This window comes from Cylas formicarius, unplaced genomic scaffold, assembly GCF_029955315.1.
Source record: "Cylas formicarius isolate icCylForm1 unplaced genomic scaffold, icCylForm1.1 PGA_scaffold_8__14_contigs__length_24414737, whole genome shotgun sequence".
Taxonomy (NCBI): Eukaryota; Metazoa; Arthropoda; class Insecta; order Coleoptera; family Brentidae; genus Cylas; species Cylas formicarius.
Genome location: NW_026844361.1, coordinates 9,633,784 through 9,655,229, shown reverse-complemented (window position 1 = coordinate 9,655,229; position 21,446 = coordinate 9,633,784). Strand labels below are relative to the sequence as shown.

The 21,446-nt window shown below is 32.9% G+C and overlaps 2 protein-coding genes across 4 annotated transcripts in view; one reads left to right on the top strand and one right to left on the bottom strand.

The window, feature by feature from the left end:
• The window catches only part of LOC132705902 (flotillin-2), a 289,458-nt gene that overhangs the window by 146,387 nt on the left and 121,625 nt on the right, over positions 1–21,446 (top strand). The window lies entirely within an intron of this gene.
• On the bottom strand, positions 795–17,718 carry LOC132705901 (glucose dehydrogenase [FAD, quinone]-like). 3 transcript variants are annotated; one of them, XM_060676851.1, is made up of 9 exons: positions 17,485–17,718; positions 5,534–5,836; positions 3,525–3,868; positions 3,320–3,471; positions 2,628–2,736; positions 2,309–2,575; positions 1,958–2,260; positions 1,645–1,905; positions 795–1,596 (listed from the first exon to the last, which is right to left on the bottom strand). In XM_060676851.1, exons 3-9 carry the CDS (start codon positions 3,684–3,686, stop codon positions 1,021–1,023), a joined length of 1,830 nt encoding a protein of 609 aa, XP_060532834.1. In that variant the 5' UTR covers positions 3,687–3,868; positions 5,534–5,836; positions 17,485–17,718; the 3' UTR covers positions 795–1,020. The 3 variants fall into 3 exon arrangements, with proteins under 3 accessions (XP_060532834.1, XP_060532831.1, XP_060532832.1); XM_060676848.1 differs by having other exon boundaries at positions 1,958–2,575; XM_060676849.1 differs by lacking the exon at positions 17,485–17,718 and adding an exon at positions 13,176–13,272 and having other exon boundaries at positions 1,958–2,575.

Genomic DNA, 21,446 nt, shown 5'->3' with positions numbered 1-21,446 from the left:
CTGCATATCAAAACGAGTTAACACATTTTTTAGATATTCTTTTTGTCCTAATTCAGTAAGTCCCTCATTTAGTCTCTGTTTAACTTCTATACCTAAGTAATTTGAAATAACTCCTAAATATTTCAAATGAAAATTTTCATTTAAAACTAACCTAAACTATCTAATTCACTATAATCTGTACATAATATTAAAAGATCATCTATATATAACAATACAAATGATTTGCTGTTTTTATTCAATTTAAAGTATAAACAATAATCATTCTGTGACCTTTCAAAACCCTGATTTCGCATGAAAGAGTAAAATTTTTTCATCCAACATTTTGGAGATTTTTTTAGACCATACAGTGACTTCTTTAGCCTACATACTGTTTTACTATTACTTTTATTTTTACCTGGTAACACCATGAATACCTGTTCTTCTATATAATGCATCCAGTGGGAATGAAAGCGAAAAGAAAACATAGATATTAAGAAAGTTGCCACAATATACAAGATGTTCCATTTAAAATTATGAAGGTGATTTAATTTTCTTTCACACGTGAATTAACCAAAATAAACTAAAATCGTTTTAAAATGAAAGACCGATGAACCGTTGTGTTAGTTTGTTCCTAATATCTCAGTAAACCGGAATGAATGTTGTACATTGCCTAATACTTTTAGTTTAATTGATATCTATTTATCACTTTTAGCGAAGAACTAATATTGCTCCGTAATAAATGGCATGTTTGGAGATCAAAATTGAATAAAACTAGGGAACCAAATAAAAAACATAAATATTTTATTAACCACGGCGGATATAAAAATAGTTACACAGTTTTATTAATAGCTTTGATACCTCTACACTCCTATCCTATGTTACTTCTATACTTTAAAGACATTAATATTTATAATAGACTAGGAGGCGACCTTATTTACTTATACCTATTGACTAGTTTCCAAATTATTTTTTATTATCTAAACGCAACTTGATTAGTATTTGCGCATTTTACCACACATACGAATTTACCACACATAAGTTCTAGCTGATAAGCACGCCCCAGTCTTCTTTGATCATATCGCTGGCCTTTTCTCCGATCATTATGGTCGGTGCGTTAGTATTTCCGCTGACAATGTGCGGCATTATAGAAGCATCCGCTACTCTAAGCTTCCCGACACCATAGACCCTCAATCTTGGGTCTACTACAGAATCCGGGTCAGTAGACGGACCCATTTTACATGTAGATGTGGGATGGTATATGGTGAATGTAAAATGCCTCATAGAACATTCCCAATACTCGTCTGTATCAAACGCGTACTGTCTACAACCCGGAAATGGTATCATATGAGGCCTGGATCTGAACCTTTGAAATGCCTTTGTGGCCGACACGTTGAGAGCTATTCTTATACCCTCGGTCAAGACTTGGATATCTTTAACGTGAGTAAAGTAGTTCGGAATGATGTCGGGATAAACGTTGGGGTCTCTCGAACGCAGCCTGATCCAACCGGTGCTCCTAGGTCTCAGAAGTAACGGTAGAATCGTCCAAGTTTCCGCGTTTTTCAGAGGCTTGTAGACCGTATTGTAGACGCTGTCCCGCAGACCTGTGATTTTTCGGACCTAAAATTAAGATTTTGAACTTGATGAGCAGAAATTTTTATATATCACCTGGTCGGGATCGGAATTTATACTGCTAGGAGCGAAATGGAACTGTATATCGGGCCAACTACCCGACTCTGGAGCATACTTCGTGTTGACGAAAGCCAAACCTTCCACACCTCCTAAAGAAGTCATTGGACCTTTTTCTTTTAGGATGTACTCCATTGCTACGGCCATCGTTTGATACCTGGTTTTGGTAAACGTCACAGGATCGTCTACTATAAATGTCAACCCACCCAGGCCTATGTGGTCCTGTAGGTTATGACCCACCTGTTGACATATTATTTATAAGCTAGTCGACGAAGTTTTAAGCCTCTTTTACCTTAATATCGCTTAATACTGGAATGTTATGTTCTTCCAAGTGCTCTTTTGGTCCTATTCCCGACAGCATGAGTATATGAGGACTTCCTATAGCGCCGGCGCTAAGAATGACTTCCCTTTTAGCCCTAACGTAGTGCAATCTGTTGTCTCTTACGAAGTTTACACCCTTCGCCATTTTCGTTTTCGGATCTATAATTACTTTGGTGACTTGGGAGAACATTGCAATGTGAAGATTACGTCTGGTGCGCACTGGCCTGAGGAACGCTTTGGCGGTAGAGCATCTCGAACCTCTGCGTATGGTGCCCTGCGACAGCATAAATCCGGTCTGATGCTTCCCGTTGCAGTCCCTTACTTTGTACCCCAATTCTCGACCGGCTTGTAGAAAGGCTATCGACAGTGGTGTCCGCCAAGGAGATTCTTGGACCGTGAGGTATCCTCCGGTGGAATGGTATGCTGTTCTGGCTAAATAAGGGTTTCTGTTGTCTTCGGACTTTAAAAAATATGGCAGTACTTCGTCGTAGGACCAGCCCTCGTTTCCTTGCTCCGCCCATCGATCGTAGTCGTGTCTATTTCCGCGCACGTAGATCATCGCGTTCAGGACACTCGAACCTCCCAGGACCTGCAGAGGGTTATTTAGTTGAATCGGTTTCGCACGAAAAACGCTGTTATACCTTTCCTCTTGGCCAGTTGCACTGATCTCCCAACATCGCTAGACAATATGGCGAATCCGATGGCGGAGTCGTTTTGTACATCCAATCGAACTGCGACATCTGGGTGTAACTGAAATATCAAATTCAATTTTACATTAATAATTAACGAAAATTGACCGAATGGCTGAAAAGTGGAGCTTTAAATCTACAGATACTACTACAGATAATTATTTTTGCCCATTATTAGGTTATTTTTGCCCATATTTAGGTGACATTTGTGGTGCAAACATAACCTAATTTTTCCTTAACAGTTTCTCAAGGCATCCTGATTGAAGGACAGATTAAGAATCAAAGTATTAAGGCGTATTCCTTGAGTAAAGTGGTTCAAGGGATTAACTTGACTGGCCGAATCTAAATACTGAGGGTTATGGGATTATTTAATTTTGGTTGTGATCATAAGAAGTTGTGGTCGCAGTGTTGATTGTTTTGGTTTAAATTTTTAATTTATTGTATACAACACTATTATGATATAAATATTGATGGCATCCTTTGAGACAGAGTTAGAAATTTTTATTTTTGCAGAGCACAGTAAAATGAAAGTAGAAATTTAAAGTTGCCGGGTTATTTGTTGATTAGAAATTTAATGCTCTACGTTGTGTGCTAAATTAACAACACCTTCATTTAGTACTTTAAACGTATCGCGTAGCTCCTACCCGCTGAGCGAAGGTATATCAGAAATCTCATTCTCATCCCCTCCGGCTTCTAGCAGCAGAACTGTCCAATTAGAAACCTCCGAGAGTCTTGAGGCCACCACCGCACCAGCAGATCCTCCACCAACTACTACGAAGTCGTATGCCGGTTGAATCTTGAAAACACAACTTTTAAATGGCTATAATTTATAACATTTACCCGGTTTACTTTCATTACGTTGATAGGATGGGCTTCGGGATCAACGGAAACGTAGTTCATGTAGAGGAGACCAATGGCGAATACCGGTACCAGCCCCAAGATGGTGAATGGGTTCGCAGAAAGTCCTGCTGCAAAGTTGGCCACCGATCCGGCGGCCATCAAGAGAGACATGACTAGTTGAGAATTAGTTTAATGATATCGCCTCTTTATATAAAAATGGTTTCAATCATCTTTGACGTTTGATTATAGGTCGCGCTTGAGCTTTATATCCACATGCCCATATTCACCTCCCGCGACAGAATTCTCGGAGTGTAGTTCCTTATTGAAATTTTCTTGGGCTGCAAGTTTACTATCTGCAATTTGAAAGTACCTACTATGTTAAAATTCACGGAATAAAGTCGACATGCAAAACAGGCTATACATTTGTACTATTTTATTCAGTGAACTCGATCTCTATACTCGAACGGTTCTGGTAATCGTATAGCCAATATCGATTTTATGAGACCATTTTCAGTTAATAGAAGGTGGCTTGTGATGGAGGTTGTTTTCTTCGTCATACACATTAATATACGAATGGAATGAGACAATTTATGATAGCACACAGTCATAATTCTTGGTTTCATCATTTACATATTATAACATCATTTTCATATTATTATTATTTGTATTAAACAATATTTTCTTTCTATATTTGCAACAAATGTACTTGCTGATCGAAAAACAGTCGCATTCATTTTTACAGAAGTATTATTTAAAAAAAAACTTAAAATACACTAATTTTTTTTTAAATAACGATCTTTTATATAACGGAGGGTGGGGCAAGGCGACCGCCCTGGAGCAAGAAGGCCGACCTCAAAAATCAACCAAAATTTCTTTTTAATTAAAAAAAAAGTTATTCCATATTATTATATCTGAATCATAATTAATTTATTGAAAGTGTTATTTTTTTGCGTAATTCTATGGATTTAGCCTAAAGCCAGAGCTTTCGGAAATCTTATTATCGATATCGATAGAAAAATAGTTACTAATTAGTAACGGTTTTTTTTTATTAAATGCTTTTTAATAAATAATTATGATTATTATACATAACATTATAAATAGGGGAGAGTGGGGCACGTCGGCCAGAAGCTTCGCCAAAATTTAGTCAAAAATAAATCGACTTGATGGTTAAAAGCCACAAAAAATAATAAAAAGATTAAGTGGGCCGCCTCTCCCCATCCTCCCCTAATCATATTTTATAAATTTTATGCAGAGTTATATTAGTTTTTCTTGATTGCTTAGATTGATATCCTTGGGTGTTTTTTGGTAAACTATTTTTTATGTTTTTTGGTTGGTCGTTTTTAATGGGTTATTTGCTTAAAATATACATGGAAATGTTTTTTTTTTGTATAAAAAAAGTTATCTTTAAAAGCTCCCTTTGGGTGATACTTGGCCTATTGTCCTATTCTTTTTGTTTGTTAAAATAAACATTCAGTAATAATATTAATAATAATAACAATAATAATAATAAATATTTTTCGCGATTTATGTAGATGAGCAAGACAAAGACAAGACTCCCCATTACTAGCCGTCTTTTTCTACTGTAAAATTTGCGTCACTTTTTACCTTACGCTTACTGGACCTTCAGGTTCAAAAGAAATCACTTTTAATGTTTTAATGAAAAGTTCTCATCCAAAATTTAAATACAAATATCAATAAAATTGCTCTTTTCAAGGGTTATTAAAAATTGAGTTGTATATATAACCAAAAAAAATTAAAAACTTGTTATAATTATAAGATTAATAATTTCAATAATAAACTACTTTTATTCATAATAAACAATAAACAGAAAAAATGTTAGTTTGGGGCGACGTCGAAAAAGAATATAATATAAAATAATATAAATAAAATATATAATATAAAATAAATGTAGTATGTCAACAAGAAACAAAGTTAGAGAAACGGACACAAAATAGGTTAAATGGAGCGATTCTGAAAAGAATAACATTTTAGGTTAATGTTATTTTAACTCAACTTACATTACTTTTGGTTTCCACTGCCGACTTGATATAGAGGTTCTTCTGGAGGTACTCGTACTGACCGCTCGGACTACGGTCGGTTTTTTTCGTTTGGTATTTCGTGCAGACGTACCGGTCGCATGGAGTGGTGTGATACTTGGCTACGATCTCATTTGTTTTGGCCCTGATTACCAGCTCGGTCCAATATTGGTCTTGGGGGATTTTGTGACGGTTCTTGTTTTCCAACTTGCTGCACTCTTTGTACTTGTGCGGTCCAGGGTCGGATCTGCCCATCTCACGTAGTCAATCAGATAGTTTCATTATCTGCGACGATAATGCATGAAATTAAAAAGCATCCATAATACTCTGTAAGAAATTTTTTGAGGCGTCAGATATATCGAGATCTGAGTTACTGTAATAGTGCCTAGTCCGAAGTTGTTTTAAAACTGGAAAATTCCAAGTATTTTAGAAAATAGAGGAAAAAAAAGAAAATTACCTATTTTTAAACTTTGTAGACCTGGTTTCTACAATATTTTATTATATTAACCATTGTTAGTGAAATAAATGTCAATAACTGCAAAAGGGGTTTAATACTCTTCGAGCCGTTAAAAGGGCCTTATTTTGCTTTTCGTGCTCGTGCTAGGAGCGCGGCAATGTTGCCACCAGATGCCTCTTTCCGACATAATGGCAAAAAAAAAAAATTTTGGAAAAAAATTAATGAACGATACTTATTACTTTTATTATGTCAATACCAACTCAAACGTCAAACCACTCAATATGTTTATCCTAACATTAAATGTGAATAAAAGATTTTCTAACTCAAAAAAAAGTGAATTTTTTTGAGGCATTTTCAATTTATATATAAAATATAGACTCTTTTTATAATATATTCCATGGCGTAAAATTATGCTAATAGCGTATCTCGTTGCCCTTATTGTGTCACACGGTATTTTTTAATATGTGACTATCGTACTTGTTACCATCAATTTTTTGTCTTCATATCATCCATATCTTCTTCAATCTTTCACATTCAGACCTTTTTCAATTTTCAGGCTGTTTTTAAGGCTATTTTTATTTATTTTTTTTATAATTGTGTATAAAACTTCCTTTTAATTAAATTTTAATTATTTAATTAAAAGTTAAATTAAATTTAATTAGCTGGTCAAATGCAGGATTATTTTTTTTTAAATTTTGGTCTAATTTGAGTTAAAATTATTAATTAAATTTATAAAAATTTATACAATTAAAATTCTATTTTTTGATTTTTTAGTTTAGGGTGTAGAGTAATAAACTCATAATCTATACGGTGATTGTTCTATTGTCATTTATTGATCCAGAAAATGTTTACTTTAGAAAAATTTTATTTTATTCCTTGTGCCCATTTATTAAAACATTTTTTTGATATTTCGCCACCTCTATCTTTGCTTTAACCAGTTTATTTTGTTCGCAGGTAAACTGACCAACCAATCAATCCACTGTGTGTGGTTATGGGACTTTGCAGACGTCCCTGAGGATTTGGCATTGGTAAATTCGTTTTTTTAGAAATTGTTATAGTCGTCGTTTTTTTTTACAAAAAAATGAAACTCGCATTACAAATAGACAAAACGCTATTGCTCAAGCGTCCAGCCATTGCCCAACGCCTACTATTTATTGACGCTAATTATTAAATTACATTTAAAAGCATCGAAAATTTCGAATCCGTGAAATTTTGCAATATATGCGCGATTGTTCGGAGGTAATTTGTTATTTCTTCACTCGCGCTGCGACGACGACCGGCCACGACTTATATTAGAACAATTTTGTGGTTACGATGTTTCGAATCATATGCGAAATAAATTTGAAGACGGATGCCAGTCAACTAACCAATAAAATAAACAAATTACTTCGCTTTGAAGTGTTTATTAGATAACGTCACAAAATCTGACAAATTTGAAAAATCTTAGGTAACTGCGCGTTATGTAAAATTGTTACTATAATCGGAGGGTTAGGTCGCCTAATTGGAATTAATATTATTTACCATAAATAAAATAAATTAATTAACTTTAAAAAAGAATTAATTAATTATTTATTCCTGGGCACTCCCATATTAATTAACGATTTTGTAACATTTTTTATGTTTTTGTTGTCATTTATTCTAGCCTTGTAATGTAATTGTAATTTTTTTATTGAACTTTAAAATTGTTTAAAAAAACTTATTTCCGAAATACTCTATGTTTACAACGTTTAATTTCCAATAATCAGAAGTAGACTGTGTACTATATGCTTTACGTTTCATATTTAAAAAACAAAATGTGGAAGCTCTGCGACCTTCATTTTTTTTTATTCGGATATATACGGATAAATATACAGGGTTTATTGTTTTGATGTTATAGAGAAACTTTGGCTTAACAAAACTGTATCTCAAAACGTTCCAATTCCTCAGTAACCACATATCTTCAAAACAATTAATAGTAAGACGATTTCCTTTTACAAGGAACCTATATTTATACAAGTTTACTTAATTATTCTTTTATTATTTAACTTGAAAGGGTTAGTTTTGGTGTTGTGGTATAGTTATACAAAGTTGTGAATTGTAAGTATGTCCATCCACTTGTGCTGATTTTTGATTCAAGAATTTGGAAACACCTGAACACTATCTGGAGATACTTACGAAAAAGCAGCAGCTATTTTGGAGGAAGATCGAATTAATAAAATCATGGCAACATAATTCTAAGTTATGAAAAAAAAATTATGAGATTTATTGCCTTAGTTTCTTAGTACCAAGTTATATTTTCTTATGGGATACAGAAGGAGTATATCCCGTACTTCACATTACGAATTCAACAATGTAAACACTACGTTTTTATTGACAAAAAACGATTGTCAACTTTAACCAAATGCATATATTTGCCACTTAATTGTTCATTTATTTATAAACATAAATAATTTGATTACTTCTGGGGGTTCACATAGGTATAGGTTTCCAAATATAGGAGAATAAAGTTTATTTTATTTGACTCAGACTTTCACCTGAAATTTCGTCAGATTATAGTTTTTTCGCCACACCCATTATTTACATCAGTCCCTATTCCCAGTTCATATGGACCAAATAACAACGAGAAGAAAGAAAGCTGATCGACGGAAACGATACAGGGCGTATATAATAAATAAAAAAAAAACTGTTAAGAAATTCCTCGCTTATATAAATTAACTAATTCTCACGTTGATGTTATAAGATTTTTCCGAATGAAAGTGAGGCGCCGCGTCATCATAAATAAACAAACATGCTTTTTATATAGCGACTCGAAATAAATTCAAATAAAATATTCACTTCGTGAAAGCTGCTTCTACTGGAGATGTTTTACAGTAAATTCAATTAAAACCTTGATAATAAATTTGTGGTTAAATACCACAATGCCGTTTTTTTTTACACCGATATGTAGGTACACTTAACCGAATCGTACTTGAACGGTGAATACTTTCACCTTCTATGAGTGTACAAAATTTCTTTTATTGTTGATTTAGTAAGTACTTTTTATTTAATTTCTAATTAGTGTTGTAGTATGTAATGATTGATACCTATATATACAAATATAGAATTTTTCTTATATGTACATAAATTTTATTAATTTTCTAATTATAAATAATTGTCTATTATCAGTATTATTTGTATTATCTACTACTCCAAGTAAACGAATGAGAGATAAGATGCATACAATAATAAAATCTCTGTCAGTACTGTTTTGGTTTGTTAGGGAAATACAGAGTGTCTACTTTTATCTATGTAAAGGGTGCCCCTTCTCCCCTCTTGCGGAGTATATCACTTTGGTGAAATGAAGAACAGGAGAAGCGTAATAGCCCACCTCGTTTTAGAGGTACAACGTTTTTGAAAATGCGTTTATCTTTTCTAGTTTTATAATGTAAAGTTATTGAACCCTATGATTAAGTTTTGCAGATACCAGTTCTGAATAATTAAATCATAAAAATCTGGTTTGGTTTGGTTTAAAATTTTCCATTTACTACCTTTCTCGAATTGCCCTGCTATTTTTAAAATTCGAAATGTTGTTATTATTAAAAATGGATAAATGTCTTAAAGGATTTTCATGTATAGTCAATGTATTATCTTTGTTCATATTTGAATCGATTTTGAGAAAAACATTTTTGGCAATTTTTTAATTTTTTTCCCTTAAATTTTAATTACTAATTTCTCTTGTTAAAAAAATGTGGGATTCTTTAAACCCGTTATGCTTTTAATTTGCGTCATTGTGATAGACGGTTGGATCGGAATTACAATTTGAAGTATCCTTGTATATACATTTCTGTGGTTATTCTTTCATCTATTCTTACATATATTTTGATTAAGAAGTGGAAAGTTTTTTTCTCCCAGTAGATTTAGTCTAAAGTAGCATTGGTTTGTTTGGCTTACTTTAAATTTTGCAGCTTATGAGGGTTTTATTTGATCTTTATTTTTTCTTTGTGAATCATCGTATCATTTTTTAATATTTCCAATCACTATCTAAAATCAAATATTCACTACATACGATCCTATTAATTTGTTATTAACTAAAAAAAAAATACTATGCAGCTTGATAATTAAGTATTATTGGACTATAACTGGAAGCAATGACTCCATTATTAATTTTAAAGCAAAAAGTTCTTGCAGAGGTGGAACACCAGACCTTCGTTTCAGCTATTAACTATACAAGTTATTAAAATTTTATTTTTTCTAAATACAATTTGAAGTAATTTTGATATTTGGATAAAAAATATTTGTAGCTGCAGAGATGAATTAGATAAAGATAATGAATATATATCGTTTATTGACCAGATATAAATATAGTGTGCATTTTTGAAAGTAAACAAAATAACAAACGCTTATAAATAAGTACCATAAATTCAATAAAATCCATAGTTGGAGAGATAACGCCTAGCAGACAATTTGAATTTTCTGTTAGAGCACCGCTTAATATTAACTTTGTGCGGGCGGTTATAAGGGTTAACAGAAATATAATTTTTCTGAGTAACAACCAAACCAAACTGCGATTTTTTAACCGACCGTCTGTCCTCAGAATTAGCATGTCTTTAATTACTATTTAGACAATTGCAATTGGTGTGAAATAGTTTTCAACGTCGCTTTTTTAATAATTTATTAAGACTTTTTATTACACTTAGATTACAGTCTACTAAAGTCTACAAATGTGTTTGTTCGAATTGTATAAAGCAAAATTAAAAATAATGTTTCCAATGTCTTTTAGAGAAATTTATTTCTACTACAAAAATTACAAAAATTAACAAGTTTGTAGCGCGTAGCGCGAAGCAGCTTTTTATTTGAAAAGTAAAGCGTCCCTTTACCACACGCGGTTTCGTGTGGTAAAGGAACGCATTGTTTTTCTATCGTGCTCCTGCGGACCACTATGGAAGTTTCACAAAATCGATGTAATTTAATTATGCATGCACCCTATATAAAATGTCCTTCACATCTCGTCGAACTTCAAAGTTACAGCAAACATCGTTAAATATCAAAATTTGCACAAATAATAGCGTTGTCGAATGATATTCTTTCAAATATCTCGCGCCCTGTATAGTTGACGAAACCTGAAACTCTTTGCGGTTTACGATACCGTTCAAATAAAATTATCCAATCTTTAACGGTTTTTCATTTGTCACCAATAATTTAGCCACAAAAACGAAAATTTTTAGGATATTTTAGATTTTTTGCCCATAAACGGCACACCCTGTATATGATACAATCATTGTTCGAAGTAGAGGTTTATAGCCCTGGATTTTACACGCATCTTGGTTCAAGAATTTTTTGAAAATAGTAAATGGTTTTCGAGAAAATAAGTTTTTTCTGAAACCATGCAGTGCGCAGCCCCCGAAATAGCGATTTCAATATGGATTTTTTCAAGTATCCCGAGCAGCGTATGTGATAGACGAAAACCGCAAATACAAAAATTGTAGCTCTTGATGCTGCCTATGACACCGTTTGAACCAATTAGCCATATTTTTTACGATTTTTGATTTGCGGCTAATAATTTACTCTGTACAAAAACAATTTTCTTGGTTTTTTAGATTTTTGCCTATAATTTAAAAAGCCTGTATAATAGTAAATAGATGTTATTGCACTGGATCTTCTGCGTCTGCCGGTTAAAGAATTTTGCCAATCGGATGAACAATTATGGAGGAAAACATATTTTTCTGGAAGCTAAAATTACCAAAAAACAAATTCTAATATATTTAAAAAATACTTCCAATTTCTACGGTTTAAATGTGGACACGGACTTTTACTTTTCTGCTAAATTTGAAGTTAATATCTGCAAATTTAGGACACTTAACACATTTCTCATTTAGCACGGAATATCGGAAACACCCTGTACAAAAGGTGAAAACCTTAAATACAAAAGTTTTTGCTATTTATGTGGGCTACATCGCAATATAAAGGAATGTGAGCTCTGAATCATAGTCTTTCAGTTATAAGCAATTTTCAATAATAGAGGGACCAATTTTTCAGTTTTTTTGAATTTGCGGTACACCCTGTCTATTTTTTAAAAATTGTTACACATAAAAGTTTATAGAGCCGTATCTTCTGCTTCTTCTGATTCAAGAATTTTTTTGGTCTCGTAAAGAGTTTTTGAAAAATGATGTTTTTTGTAGATCCTTACACGCGCGATTTTTTATTTTGGTAGAATACTTCCCGACCCCCCAGCCCCCCCACCGCCCAATTTTCGATAAGTTCCGTCATGGAGCAAAGCTGCATATATGTGCCGATTTCATCGATTTTCGAAAGTAACAAGACACTTAATTAACATTCTGCTATAGTCGGTACACGTTTTGGCTATAACATAACTTACCTTAGTCATATATCTCCTTTTTTGAATAATTTTAATAATTTTAAACATTGATAATCGACGAGGTTAGTTTATAAAATTATAAAATCAGGTAAACAGACTTATTATAATGAGATGTTCCAACATCTTTCATATTCCCAAGGAACAAGATATAACGATACGATAAAAATATGCCAGTCAGATGAGGGAATTAGGGCTATCTGCGTACACAAAATAAATAAAATCTAATTTACTTACAAACAAAATTTACTTTTAGAATAATTAATTTAATTATTCAGTAGCTATTTTCATTTATCTCTAGTGTTCTGTTTAAATTCCTATGGCAACTTGATCGTCGATTTGGGTTTGGGTCTACTTTTCCTCCGATTGTTCCCCTTGGGGCAAACTGCCGCTCAATCATGTTTCAAGCAGTTACAAAATGTGCTTGGCAATATACTTATCACAACATCCTTTTTTTCTAATTTCTTCTCTTCTTCAATTAATAGTCGTGCAGTATAATAATGCGCTCCTAGGTTCGATGCTATTGTAGACTCTAGAGCCTTCTCGCTAACATTTTTCTGAACGGTTATATAATATATATAACTGCCAAATTTTTTTTGACAAGTAGCTCAGAAAGTCTCAGTAGGTTTAAATTTAATAAGAAGTAATATCGTCTCGTCATTTTTATATCTTTTATTTTTTAATAACTGTTTTTTTATGTAAGTCTATCTGCTTATGTCCCTTATAATGTTAGCATAAGGTTAGATTCGATGAGGAAAATAGGTTAACATAGCTTTTGCAGCAAAAGTAATGTTATTATTAGTGTTATTAATTGCCTGTGCTTTATGCAAACTTACCCCGCGCAAAAATCGCGAAATCTTCTTCCTGATCATTTTGCTCGCCATCAACACGAAATCGATCCTACACACGCAAAGAATACTCGCAGAGATCTTCAGAAAAAGCGAAACGGCGACGCGCCCGCGTTCAATACCAACTTTGATCCGACAATAATAAGTTCGAAGAAAGGCCGCCGCCGACTTCTTTCACTTGGCCGGTGAAATTTTCTTCGGCCGTCTTCAACGCGAACGCAACGTGTCGGCAGACACGAGGTACTAATTTTATACGGGGCGACACAAATGTAGGATCGATGTAGTTGAAATAAATTTTCAATTCGTTGGAATAATTCAAAAATCCTGTTTTAGATTTGCTTAGGACATTGGAAAATATGACCTGTAACTCTTAAATTTAAAGGTGCTATGAAACATAACACCAAAACTATTTGGTGTTAGTGTCCACCGTACTTGTGTCAGAGGATGTCCTACACCACCAATTTACATAATTCAAGTTTAATATAAATAAATAACTAAAAACGCCTTTATTTTTTATTCTGCGAAGCACAGCTAACCGAGCATGTAAAAAATTTTCCATAAATAAACTTATAAAAAGGAAAAAACTGTTGAAGTAGACAAAAATAAAAATTAAAATTGTAGAACAATAATTAAAGCAATAAAATTGACAAAGTTAATCTACATTTAACAAGAGTATAACTTATTATATAATTTCCAATTTAAAATTTTTGTTTAAAAGACACCCTAGATGAGCAGGCTTATCTGACACATAGCTTTGAATTCTGACACATAGCTTTGTGCATTGTTCGTATCCCATAAAGATTGGTAGAACGTGTACAACGATTATGGACAGTGTTCCGGGTGGTAATTTTTCGCATAAAATATTCCGGGTATCCAGTTTTGAGCATCTTATGTAAATGGGAGGCTAGGAGAAGTTTTTCAGCTTTTGCCCTCTTTGCAGTTTGGCTTTAATTATATGATACAACACCAACGCTTCAAACAATGATTTTTTTTAAGTTTATATTAAGAATATGTTTGTTTTTGTATAAGTTCCTTAAGTTAGAATAACCTTTTTGTATAATTTAACAAACATGAATCTTACACATTTAATCTTAAAAGGTTCAAGTGTTCAGACATTCAACAACGAGTACGGGGCCTATTGCCAAGCATCCTAACTCTTCGAGTTTGTCCGAAAAATATAATGTCCATATTAATTTTCTCGTTCTTCTATTCGATTACTTGATCTTTTTTATAATTGTTTTCTGATCCATTTTGCAAAAAGTTTCATACGTTATAACTTCAAAATATACCTTGTATATTTATTTTTGTAATTTTAACGTGAAAGTTTCAAAGTTTCGCGGTGTTCACCGTGTGACACCTTGCATGAATATTAAATTTGAGGCAAAACACCCTAAATCCTTTTAACTAAATAGGGACTTAATCTTTACCGAAATACTTTTAAATATGACGTCATACAAAAATTGTGGGTCTTTTTCAAATATATTTGGCGGGGGTGCAAATAAAAAAAAAGGTGCAAGTGTAAATTAAAGGTAATAGTTTGATAAACGTCCTTTTAGTCACTAGTTTAATAAATTAGTTACTAAAGAAGTTTACTCAACACTCGCTAAGAGTGCCATTTTTTATTAAATGAACAGACAAAAAAATCCTAGTTAGTAAAATTAAAAGGACCTGCAGTGCCTATTCAATAGTACTATAAACAAAGCGACTACAAAACTAGTCAAAACAAAATGATGATAACGAAGTTTATCAAACATGTCGTCTGATATACTATGAAAGGCAGGTTCTAGTACTGACATTATTGCTATTTTTCTTCGGAAAATAACCTAAAAATCTACTACAACTCGCTCAGCGTTTTAAATAATGAAGGTGATTCGGATACAAAATCTCGGATTATCGATATTTAGATCAGCATTGAAGACTTTGACGTAACTCACTCACAAGATATGTATTTTCGAAAATATTTTTGTTGTATTATTTTATTAGTTATTTATTCTCGAGTCAGTAATCTATGCCACTTAATTAAAATGGAACAAGTTCTTCGCGTTACCATTGACCATTTCGAGAACTTTCCAACAAATAAATCTAGTAAGTAAGCAAGTGTCTCATGCGATATCCGTATCGACCTTGGTCGATTCCGAATCGATTGCTTCATTTTCAGATTTCTTCTTTAATCGCGAATTCTAGACGCGACGCTGAATTTTTACTTTCACTCACTATACGTGTGTATGAAAACTTAATAATCATAACGACTAGGAACTGCCTCGTTATTTAATAACGAAGAAATTATGAAGATAATCGGATATTGCCGGTCGTTTTGTTTTGGTATAAATTCCCGGATAATTATGAAAGCTTAGAATACAATTGAACATTTATCAGGGGTTTTTTGTTCAGAAAAAACTGTGTTTCGTAAGTGCACCCCTTAAGAAATTATACTCAATAATAAATGCTTTTTTGTCGAATTTTAACCCCCCTAATTCCAGATTTTATTTTTTTTATTTTATTTATTTTCATAGCTACTTATCATTGTAACATTCGGCATAGTTACATCTTATTACAATATTTGCTCGGATATTTATTTATTTCGAAATAAAATATGTAGTTGTTTTCGATAAACAGGGAACGTCAGAGAATATATTTACAAAACCTGAGAAAGATATTACAGTTTTGTCATACTTTTAGAAGTACACAGTTGGGCTTTACTAAATATGACTTTCACCACTGGGCTCTACGAAACGATAAGATATACAGGGTAGCTCAAATCAAGGAAGAGTTGCATGTCGATAACTTCGATAATTTTCCGTTAAAAAAATTTCCAGAAAAAATTGTGTTTGGTAAGTGCACCTCTTAAGAAATTATACTCAATAATCAATGCTTTTTTGTGGAATTTTAACCCCCCTAATTCCAGATTTTATTAATTTTTGAATGTTACATTAATCATAGTTACTTATCATTGTAACATTCGGCATAGTTACATCTTATTACAATATTTGCTCGGATATTTATTTCGAAATAAAATATGTAGTTGTTTTCGATAAACAGGGAACGTCAGAGAATATTTTTACAAAACCTGAGAAAGATATTACAGTTTTGTCATACTTTTATAAGTACACAGTTGGGCTTTACCAAATATGACTTTTACCGAGTCTACGAAACGATAAGATATACAGGGTAGCTTAAATCAAGGAAAAGCTGCATGTCGATGACCTCGATAATTTTCCGTTAAAAAAATTTCCAGAAAAAATTGTATTTGGTAAGTGCACCCCTTAAGAAATTATCCTCAATAATCAATGCTTTTTTGTGGAATTTTAACCCCCCTAATTCCAGATTTTATTAATTTTTGAATGTTACATTAAGTTAAGTTAAGTATTACATGTAGTACATCATTAGAAAGTTAAAACAGTGGCTACTAAATAAAAATCAATATAATATAATTGTTCTAAAAAAAAACACAAATGTCGCACGGATTTTTTGTCTATCTTCTTAAGGATCCATCCATCCATCTTAAGAGCCCAAATGCAATTGCAATTTTGAATTTTTCTAATCATCATTCTAATTAAGCACGGTACATCTGAGAATAACAACGCAATCGGTGACTTTTATGCAGTAAGTTACTTTCAATTTGAACCAATCACAAACTGAATGCCGTGTGACGTGACGTTCAAATTGACAAACGTCAAAAGAACGTGACTAAAATCCACCAAAAACACCCCATCGTTCTGAAATGTTGACATGATTTTTTAATTACGAGCATTCAGGAAATAGTCTCACCACCACCCCGTTCTAATTTTTTCTATGGAGGAAGTTGAATACCTCGCACCTGGACAACCGCTAGCGGTCATGCTATTTGTCAAACCAAATTACTTAGAAACTCGTCCCTAAGTTTGCCTTTTCGTTGGGAAGTCACAGAAAGATACATTTAAAATAATAATAATAATAATATTTTTTTTTTAATGGTAATAAGATATAATAAGCTTTTTCTTAATTTTGCTGTACTTTCCCCTTTCCTAGTGAAAAGACAACACAACAGACTTGCGGACAAAACCAGATATGTGTACTGTTATATAACAGTAAGCATATTAATTAAACAATATAAAACTAAATTAGTGATTCTTTTCTGTCTTTTTTTCCTCTTATTTAAATTTACATTTTTACAATTAAGGGTCACTTAAAAACAAATTTAAAATTAAAACGAGATGATGTACTAATCAAAACTAAAAATAGAAAAATGAAAACATGAATACGGTTTACTTAATTAACGTCATATAAAAATAAAATCATCGTGAAAAAAAGCCCTTACCTGTAAAAGCTCCCTCGCACAGTCAAAACTTCTTACGCGGAAGAGTAGAGGATAACTAAACATTTAATCACCTTTGTAACTAATATAATAGAAACAAAGATTAGCCATTTCTCCGAGGCATCGCACCTGTCTGCGCGAGAGAAAGTATCCGCGAATTTTAAGCGACTCCTGTTTAAAAGTCAAAATGAGAGTTACGTTATTTTTTTCATAATGTCGTCGTTAACGATATCACGCAATTAAAGACGCTAAACAATGCGAACCGTTTTCGAGACAGAATTATTATTTAAAAGGAACGAAAGTCTTATTGAATTGTTAAATGATTATTAAATGCGTATACAGGGTATCACAGAATGTTGCGGCAAATTCTAGATATTCTTCTTCTTCATAGAGTGCCGTCTTCAACATTGAAGTTTGGCAACAACCTCGGCAATTCGAAATAGTGATTGAACATGTTGAATCTCTGACGTTCTTTAGCCACAAATGCTTCTTTCTTCCTAGGCCCCGCTTGCCCTCAATTTTCCTTTCCATTATCAATTTCAGGATGTCATGTCTACTTCCACGCATTATTTGACCAGATAGACTGTCTTTCATTTTTTAACTATGTGCATCAATTCTCTTTCGCAATGGACTCTCAAATGCTCCTATTTTGTTAGTGGCGTTGACCTTTAGAGCCCATGCTTTACGGCCGTACAAAAAAACTGACTGTTCACACAGGCTTAGGGTGAAATTACACTGGAATAACCGCATCAGGTTAAAGATGGCTCTTGCCTGCTCAATTCTGGTCCTGATTTCTATTTCTGGATGTAAGTTGTTGTTGATTAGTTTTGGTTAGTTTAGTTAGTTTAGTATTTTAGTTTTAGTGGTATTTATTTTATGGCCGTAACGATCTCCGACTGCGATAAGTTGATTTAGCAAGTGTTGCGGAGCTTCTGGGCTATCCGCTAATACCGAGGTATCATCAGCATATCTGAGGTTGCTAAGCACATTGTCTTTTAATTGCCTCTTCAAAAATGCGTCCCGAGTAAAGCATTGGGGATAAAATATACCCCTGTCGAACACCTTTTTATATGGTTGCTGGTTCGGTTGCTATTATATTTTACTACAGCTGTTTGACACACAAAATGGCTGCATTTAACTCTTTTGTACACAGACTTCTTAATACGCCACTCTCAACAGAAAATTACAACAAAGAACTTAATATCATTAAACAAATTGCACTGAACAACGGCTACAATCCGTCCATTAGAGATAAAATTATAAATAAAAAACAAATACAGACAACTCTATTTATCCGAAACCTAATACAGAACACGAACAATTTAAAACAATTACATACATAGGAGAACCTAGTGCAAAAGTTTCAAAACATTTGTCAAAATGTGGTTTAAAAATAGCTTTCAGAACTAACAACACAATAGGAAAATATTTAAAAAACATTAAAACGAAATGTCGAAAATCCCAAAAATCAGGTGCCTACAGGTTGAAATGCGGATCTTGTCCTAAAATTTATATTGGACAAACAGGTAGATCCTTCAAGAAACGCATTAACGAACATAAAAGAGCGTTTAAAAACAATAGTCTAGATTCTTATTATGCTACACACTTAAACATAGAAAAACACATTTTTGACGATAATTTTGATATTTAACATACATACAGCCACAAAAATTAAAAAATTAAATTTATTGGAAGCCATGGAGATTAACAAAATGAGACATTCAAATCTATTGCTTAACGATCAATTAAATTTAAATACCTCTTCTTTATTGAACTTAAATTCTCACAACAACATTAATTGGTCATTTTTCTGTATATATAGTAGCAGGTAGTTTGTAAATATGACATTTGATAAAGACACATTGTTGTCGAAACAATTGTCATGTCAAATATATATTTTCGTGAAAATCTGAACTTTCAGTTCTTATTTATTTTGATAAATGGATTTTCATCAAGTAAAAGCCACCTCAGTTCAATGAATAGATTTCGTTGAAAAGCCGAACCAATGTATCTTCTAAAAGTATTGATAACTCTATATGAATTTGATCTGGTCCATGGGATTTTCCGCTTTTGCTGTATTTTATTGCTCTCAGAACTTCTTCTTTTCATATTTTGGAAGGCTCTCCAGCTTTCTGGTTACGTCGAACTGACGTGGTTCTGGGGTTTTGAACAACTGCTCTATTTCCAGTGTCTCTTAAGGTCTTTGACATCTATGATTGCCTGATTGCTATCGTCAAGTAGGGAATACGTGGCAGGTTTCTTATTTCTCCCCGTCACCCCCTTTATTTTCTTGTGTACAGCACCTCAATTTCCTGCTATTTTTTTTCATTCATCCACTGTTGTTTCGCCCTTCTAACTCTCCTCTGAATGTCTTTGTCAATTTCTCTGTATCTCTGTGAGTTTCTGTTTTTGTGTTTTGTTCTTTCTTCTACATCTTTGTTTCGTCCGTCATCCAAACATCTAAAAATATGAATAAAAGTTGCTACAAACGTGGGTCCTGAAGTGATTCGGTTTAATGCTACTTTTGCGTCTTTTGGAGTTACTTAAAATTTTCCGAAAAGCAAAGGTAGGTCACGTTTTTGAGTACAAAATTCATTTTACCTCGAAGACAGTCAGGACGAACGTACCGTGAGGTCAATTTATTTTGATAACATTTTCATTGACTGCAACTTTTTTGCAAGTCAATATCAACCTTTTTCTTTAATGAAACGCCTTATATAGTTTATAGGTAATATACCACGTTATTGCGATTACAAATATATAAAACTTATATTTTATTGTGTTTGTTTTTAAAATAAAGATAAGAGTTATTTTCAGATTTGCGACAATAAGAATTAATTAATAGTATATTATGCAACAAGTGTGGTAAACGGCATTTGAGTCACGGTTTTGGTAGGAATGGAGCGAGTGACTTAAAAACTCCACCAAACGTTACATACTATACTTTTTCTACGGCGATTAGATTTGTGCATATTTTTGCAGAACAGTACGAATACATTTGCTGACATGGTTGTCTGAATTGAGACACGTCAAAATTATATCTCCGAAAACATACCATTGCTTCCAATCCCGTGGGGTAATATCCCGGAAATGTCCCAATTGACCCGCAACCATAGGAAAAAATTACAGTTTCCGCACGCTAAATTGGTGTAAAATTGGGTATTTTAGAGCAGGAATAGTGTTTTATTTCAAATATTTGTCTAGGATTATTTATAGACCAGTATGGTTTATTTTGTCTGTTATAGCTCTCTCGTGTAGCAAAATTTTGATCATCTTGTTACCTTGATATCTTTATTAGTTTTTTAGATTTTATGTCTTTATTAGCTAACAGGCAATCAAAGTTAAATTGAAAGCACTGTACTTTCATTATTACAGAACCCAAAATACTAGAGGTTTATGCGATCACCCGAGTTAAGTCTGTTGAACACATGTGGGAAACAAAAACTGGATAAGCACGCAAGCAGATTGACCCCGGAATTATGAACAACCAAAAAAATTATCCTTACTTTAGTCACCAGGCAGGGGTAGGCCAGGTATATTTCTTTCTGATATATTTCTTGAGCGTTGGCCATTTGTGGCAGTGTTGAGTGATCGTTTTTACTGTGGATTCATGCAAAACAGGTTGTGAAAAATGTGTATGAAGCCAAAAACGCCAATACCGTCTATAAGAAATATGCAAAACAGTGGAGAATCGAAGAGCACCTAATACGATTGAAAATATATTGTCTTGATCAAAACAAAGTTCATACCTTCGATAAACTGACAAAGAAGTTAAAGGAAGATGAAACCAATATAAATATTATAAGTCTTGAAATCCTAAATAGAGTTGTTTATAAAATGGGATTTAAGTTCCACAAAATAAACAAAAGGCACGAAGTAATGGAATCACACAGATTACGGACTTTAAGATATAATAACCTTCAAGAAATTAAAATATATAGACAATAGATCCATAATTACCTTGA

What these genes read in the sequence shown, in the direction of transcription:
- LOC132705901 (XM_060676848.1), bottom strand. Translation starts at nt 3,686, where the DNA reads ATGTCTCTCTTGATGGCCGCCGGATCGGTGGCCAACTTTGCAGCAGGA. An exon ending in ATCCTATCAACGTAATGAAA is followed by an intron (nt 3,472 to 3,524) that starts GTAAACCGGGTA and finishes TGTGTTTTCAAG; the next exon opens with ATTCAACCGGCATACGACTT. An exon ending in GCAACTGGCCAAGAGGAAAG is followed by an intron (nt 2,576 to 2,627) that starts GTATAACAGCGT and finishes AACCCTCTGCAG; the next exon opens with GTCCTGGGAGGTTCGAGTGT.